The following is a 6,597-nucleotide window of genomic DNA, read 5'->3' on the forward strand; positions in this document are numbered from 1 at the left end:
CACTCTTTATAATTCTGCTTATTCTTAAGTTTAAAAAAACCACAACAGAAACAAGGGAGAAACCAGGCAGGAAGTTGTAGAAGTTTACTATTTGATCACAAAATCATGTCTGTCAAAATCCATACACCAATTCTGTAAACACATTTACCACAAACATGTATTTGCATAAATAACATCCTAATACTCTCAATCCAAATATTGCTTATGATGTATTAAGTATTATAGATTGTATGTGCAAAAAAGCCAAAAAAGCCTTATTCAGGTGCACCTTCTCTCCAAAATGCTAACATAATTCACAGGGATTCTTCTGTCTCTCTTCAAACATGTAGCTGAGAAGAAACTTTGTTAGAAGGCTGCTTACCTATTGTATTCTGAGCAACTCGTTTGCTGCTCATTTCCTACCCACACTTCTCCAATTTTGGACAATACATTACTAATGAAAGTTGCTCTTGTATGCACATTTCCTGCATTCCCTTGTTTTGTTACTGTTGATAAGGGTTTTGGTCTCGTGACTGTAAAGCGAGAGGGAAAAAGTTATCAGCCTGGCGAAATCAAAGTGATGGTCAGTTGTCCTTTGTATGGCCCCCACTAACAATTACCTTCTCTGATGATGGATGAAGGCAAATGGTAAGGCTTGGCTCTCTCTGCAGCCAGCTTCCTTTGAACTCTGGGAAGGGTCTTGCCATAATGGTCTACTATAGAATTTCTGGCAACTGCTCGCTCTCTCAAGCCAGGATGACGATCATTCTGATGAATGAAAAGCGTAAAGCAAAAAGTTAACTACTGACAAGAAGTTCATTGCACAGAACTATCTGTGCTATTTCTAATTAGCAAATAAATTTCCCCCTGAGTAGACAGGACAACTGCAAGTTACCTTGGAGTAAATGGTGTGAATATTTAAACGAATAAGAAAAAGCTACCTATGCCCTCCCACCTCCTGGCTGAATGAATGTTTTCAAATGCAGGACCTAACATTTCCAAAACCACCTTCTAAATTCAATTCACTCGAAAACTGTGGTTCTACAAAACATCAGATGCATCACAGACGCCTGACAGAAGCACAAGATTTTATCTGGCTATTTTGAGAAAGTAAAATAAAAATTTCTGTCATCAAAGTGGTAATTTGAAAGTTGTGGAAGAGCACGCTTTCAATAATCTAAAGCACACGTAACTGACATATGTGATTAACGGAATCATAAGATTGGCTGATAGACAAAGACTGATATTTATGCCTCAGATGCAAACAAACTATGTGAAGTGGAGTCAACCATGGTCTGTGACATTTAATTTAGAACTTCACAGAGGAGCTTTGGAGTACTGAAATATTTTGACCAACTTCTAGGTGCAGCTGTAACTTAAGGTGGAGAAACTTATTCCTAGAATTTCAAAGAATGGTATAGAAAACAAAGCAGGATTTTTATGCAGTACTACCAAGACCAGTTAGTAACACCTAACAGAAATGTGTGCACTCGACAGGACTTTTACCCTTACCACAAGGTTAACCTTCATTGACTGATTCAACTGTAGTGCTGGGATGTAGTTGGCACGCTGCAGATGGTGGACTAAAAGAAATTCATGATTCTGAACACCAGCATTGGTCTGTAAAAACTTCTCCAAACACTCCTATGAGAAAGAACACATTTCAAAAACCTATTATGATTCTGCCTCTTCTCTTTTCAAAGGGGCAATTAAGGTTTGATTCTCATCCAGACTTACTTGTTCAGTGTCTGTGAAAGGTAGCTTCAGTAAGTCTTCCATTAGTCCCATGTCCTGACAGATTTCATACATGTGTTTTAACAGCTCTTCTATGTTTAACTTAGTGGTATGTTGCTGCAACAGACCCCATGCCTCCACCATGCACCTGCAATTAATTTTTTTGAAGACGTAAAGGAATAGGATAACCAAAAAGATGCCCCACAATTCTTGTAATCACAGTTTAAAGGAAATTTAAGGATCACGTCTTGTATTATTTTTTCTCCACCTTTCACAATATTTCAATGCCAAAGTGGTCTGATATATTTCTTTACCTATTGGACAACAACACATTGAGAAAGAGCCGCACTTCACTACTGCTTGATATCGATGGCTTCATCATCTGTAAGTATCTGAGGGCTTGCTTCTGCTCTCCTTGGCACATGAGGGATTGAATAATTCTTGTATGTTGCCATGACACAGTTTTGATTGTAGCTGGATGAAAGAGCAGGGCCAGTGAATTCTGTAGAGTTAAAAGACCAGGGTTGGTATGTTCTACACATACGTGCATGCAGCAAAAATATTCAAAAGTTTCTTAAGTAAGGGTGAATGTCTGTTAAATAAACTTATGTGACTAACTAATGAAATACTTGATACAGGACATGTCAGTAAAAATTCTTAAGCATCTGCACAAAAAAAAAAAATCCATTAGCCATACAGAACAAAGTAAGTCTTTTAAAAGGAGTAACTCACACTTTTCCAAGTTAATAAAAATCTCTGTACAATCACCACTTTTTATAAATACACTACTAAAGAATAAGTTATTCTCCCAGACAAACACATCATATTAACATTGTAACAGGCAAAGAACAAACTTCAGGATCAGAAAGAACATGAATTGAGTTGAAAGGTCACCTTTCCAGTCTTCTGTCTCAAATCTTGCTGCTATGGTCATAGTTTTAATATTTAAAGTACCTAAACCACTGTGTTTGAGAAAGTGCTCAATTGGTCTGCTGAAAACAACCTAAAGGGATGGCTTGGAAAATACAAATATCTAGCATTATTAAAGTTGCTTTCTTCTTTGTTTTAATCGATTTCCTGGACAAGCAACTACAAGAAAACTTCAAATCACAGCTACTGCTGAAGATGTCGTAGCAGTATCACAAAAAAGCTTCTAGCGCTTTAGCACCTGTTATTAGCTAAGCACCAATTCTTAAAAATCATTCTAGAGATCACAGTTTTGTACTGCAACGTATGTCTAAATAAACTGTAAGTTACTTACTTCATAATCATTGTGATCTAGAAGCCAAAAACCTTGAATAAGCTTAACAAGACCCCAGGGGATAGCAAAGGCAGTTGGGAAGGAGTCAATTGAAGTTTCTGTTTTATTTGGAAAGGAATGTATGACATCTAGCAGCAAGTAAATTGTCTGATATCAAGCATCTAATTAAGGCTAATAAATTTGTAAGACCAAAAATTTATCACATTACATGTAGAGAAACATACTATTTAAGTACTTCTGCTACAAACTCAGACTCCCTCTTTAGTCAGTGGAGCTATCAGCTGAACATTCAAACCATTTGAACATCCAATGCTTAATTAAAGCAAATTCTACAGCTGTTTTTTTCCCCTCATTTCCAGAATATATAAGACAATGGAAATTATGGTGTCTTTACAATACAACTTAGCTCTGAATGATTAAAACTAGATTTAAAACAGTATGTGGATCACTCATTGGTAGTGCCATTTTCTTTCTGACAGCCAATTTTAGGGACCTATTTTAATAAGACAGCTCAGGAATATGACAGTTTTTAAAACCTTGCTCTCTAGGCTCCCTTCTTGGGTTAGACAGCAAACAACAAAAAAAATTCTGTGTATTTCAGCAGCTTAAAAATTAAGTTTCTGCCCAATGACTTTTCTCCTGTTTATGACTCTGTGTGCCTGCACTTCTAACAGAACACACCGTTAGCTGTGCTGGAAAATCAACGATTTGAGCAAAAATCGGGTACTTGCAAGCCACTGTTAGAAATGCTTTTGCTCCGAAGCAGCGCATTTTAGTGCATCATTCTAGTAAGCAATCATTTGACGCAACCAATAGATATGAGGGCTTAAAAAAAATTAAGTGTGTCTAAATTTTAAGAAAAACTAAAATGGCTTTTTATCTTTAACATTTCTAAGTAAACCTGTTCTCTCTTATCAGAAAAGACCTGGCAACAAAACATTTAAAAAATCCACAGTACAAAGAAACAAAACAATGCTTCTGTCTACAACTTCATTCTAAACTAAATGTTTTCGCTTGCATTGTGTTTGAAGCATAAATTAAATAAAGTCATTAAACATGTAGGTGCCAAACATTTAAGAATGTTTCTGTGCATATACAGAAGGTGTAATCAAAATAACTGGAAAGGATACAATTGCATGTTTGTAGTTTTCTTCAATGCTTTCTAGCAAATAGAGATCCAGCAGTGCCTGAAATGAAAAATTAAAAGCTCTTCAAAAACTCCTGTCTTTCTTAGATCCCTGGCTTTTGGCTGGGATTGTAGGGGGGTGGTGGTGTTACTGTAGTTGCTTTCGGTGAACATAACACTCACATGTAAACTAGCAGGTGGGTATTTCCCAGTTCCTCCTTCATCTCTCCGCCACAACTTCTCAACTTGGTCTCCTAACTGGGAAACCAGTCCATCAATCATCAAGCACTCAGAATCCCATTTTCCTCTGGAACAAAAGGCAGCAAGGATTTGGACAGAGTGAAACACTAGTTCCAGCCTCCCAGTGTAACAGATTTCCTCCACTCAAAAAAAAAAACCCAAAAAACAAAAACTCCCAGAAGTCAAAGAAAGTAACAATTATACAAAGGCATGATTATGACTTGCAATAGACAGGAAAGAAATTTCTGAGTCAGATGAAAGATGTTCATTAGACCACATTCAATTATTAAAGGAGTCAAACAGAAATCCTACAAGCTCCCTTATTAAGGAAAAAGCTGCAACGATCTTTTTGTTTACAGGTTTTCTTTTTAGTTCTATTACCTGTAGTGCAAAGCAAGTGTAAAGAAAGTTCTCCAAGTGGCAGAAATAACCACTCTCATACTGTCTAACAGAGGAAACATAGCAGTATCAAAATAGCAGGTCTATTCTTTAACACTAATCTCATGCCTCAAATTGGAGGGTTCCAATACACAGCTGTGAGACAACATGATGGAAATTTCAGATTTTGTTCTCAGTATCCCACTGTTGTTACTGAAAAAAAGTTCTTTTCAGAAAGCTGAGTATACAGGTAAATTGTACTATTTTCTGACACAGTGTTCACGTTTCTATAACATACTGTTACAATTACAGATGGCTGAACTTTTAAAACTTACAGCCTTCTGCTGACTGCAACGCTACCCTTTCAGTTCCCAATGAGGAAAAGCAGAAAAAGTGCACTAGAGGTTGTGTGCTTCTAAGGAACACATGAGCCTGTATGTAAGTTACGTGAGAAGTAAGCCAAGGAACATGAACTTTGAAGTCAATAGCTCATACACTGCAGCTCCCACCTTAACTACTCTTGCAGCATCCTGTTCACAGTGCCATAGCCTAAGCTTCTTCAGGTCTTAATTTAGTTTTCAGTACAATTTCCAAAGAAAAACCTAATCTTATCTAATGCAAGGCATATCATCCATATGCTAGTAAGCTAGTCAACAAAAGAGAGTTTACCTTAGGACGTGACCTCTGCCCAACAGCCAGCAGAGTGCTGGGTGTGCCAACTACATGTAACTCTGACTGTCTTACTAAATTACACAAATGCACTTGTGACTAGATTTAGGCCAGTACAGTTCTTGTCATCTATTACTAGTCAATAAGAGAGATTTAAAAAAAAACAAACCCAAAAACCCAAAAAAACATGCTTTCTTCTGTGTCCAAAACAATTGTTCTGTGGACGCTGTGCTTTGCTGAAATGGAGATGACTAATCCCGTCCTAATCACATGTTCTTTGTCAGTAGTAACAAATTATACAGACTAGACAACGAATTAAGTACGCTACAAAAAATTATTATACCAACAAATGGTACTAGGCAGGGGCACATATAAACATTTTAACACAGGAGAGTAACCTCTGTGTTCAACAAAACACATACACCACTGAAGTCAAGATTATTGCGGGCAAATGCATTAGGCATAGCAGATACAACTGTTGCTATAAAAGTCGTTCACTTCCACTTCTCAATTTGCAGTGGAAGGGCTCTAGAGTTTTCCTGTAATGCTCACCTTGATAAACGCTCAAGTTTCTGTCGATGATCAGTATAGTAGCTCTGAATCAGAGGATAATTGTAGAAAGGTCTAGACAAATGCCTATCATCATCATCTACAAGTAATAAAAGTAAAAGCAAGTTAAATACATAGTATCACATTTTTACAGTAAAATTTTTGACTAAGAAGACACAAGATCATACAAGCTAAGCATCAAGCAGCCTCCAACTCTGAAAGAAGCCAACTATGTTTCTGCTTTTGCTAGAAGTAATGTAAGACATAAGACTCAGTTCCTTCTTGTCTCAAGTGCCACTTCAAGTTTACAGTTCATGTAGCATTCAGAACATGCAGTGTAAGCTGACGTTCACTAAAAAAAAAAAAATTCTCAAAGGGAATGTTTTTTTGAACATGTTGTGAGCATTTGTAAGACAATTAAGGCTGAAAATAGAATTTATAATCCATCCAAATAAATAAGTATTTCCAAGGTGTGAAGGGTTCAATACATGCAGGCAATAGTTTTACTGTAAAAACAAGAATTCCAGTATTTGTTGTTCAATAATTATTTGTTTAAAATCTCATGTATTTCAAGGACCCAAGCAACTCCTTCAAGTCAGAGGCTTATAGCTATTAAAAAAAAAAAAAAAAAAAACACCCAGGAAAAAAACTGGTTGCATTA

The 6,597-nt window shown here is 36.6% G+C and overlaps 1 protein-coding gene across 1 annotated transcript in view; it reads right to left on the minus strand.

Annotated features, from left to right (window-relative positions):
- Positions 1–6,597, minus strand: part of AHCTF1 (AT-hook containing transcription factor 1) — a gene marked incomplete at both ends in the record, with an annotated part of 15,114 nt that overhangs the window by 865 nt on the left and 7,652 nt on the right. The window contains 9 exons of the mRNA XM_010167466.1: positions 362–512; positions 600–747; positions 1,492–1,623; positions 1,717–1,861; positions 2,028–2,215; positions 2,975–3,121; positions 4,105–4,161; positions 4,284–4,407; positions 5,940–6,036. Of these exons, the coding sequence (XP_010165768.1) occupies positions 362–512; positions 600–747; positions 1,492–1,623; positions 1,717–1,861; positions 2,028–2,215; positions 2,975–3,121; positions 4,105–4,161; positions 4,284–4,407; positions 5,940–6,036 (1,189 nt within the window). The remainder of the gene's footprint in view (positions 1–361; positions 513–599; positions 748–1,491; positions 1,624–1,716; positions 1,862–2,027; positions 2,216–2,974; positions 3,122–4,104; positions 4,162–4,283; positions 4,408–5,939; positions 6,037–6,597) is intronic.

Source organism: Antrostomus carolinensis, unplaced genomic scaffold (genome assembly GCF_000700745.2).
Source record: "Antrostomus carolinensis isolate BGI_N321 unplaced genomic scaffold, ASM70074v2 scaffold1865, whole genome shotgun sequence".
NCBI lineage: Eukaryota > Metazoa > Chordata > Aves > Caprimulgiformes > Caprimulgidae > Antrostomus > Antrostomus carolinensis.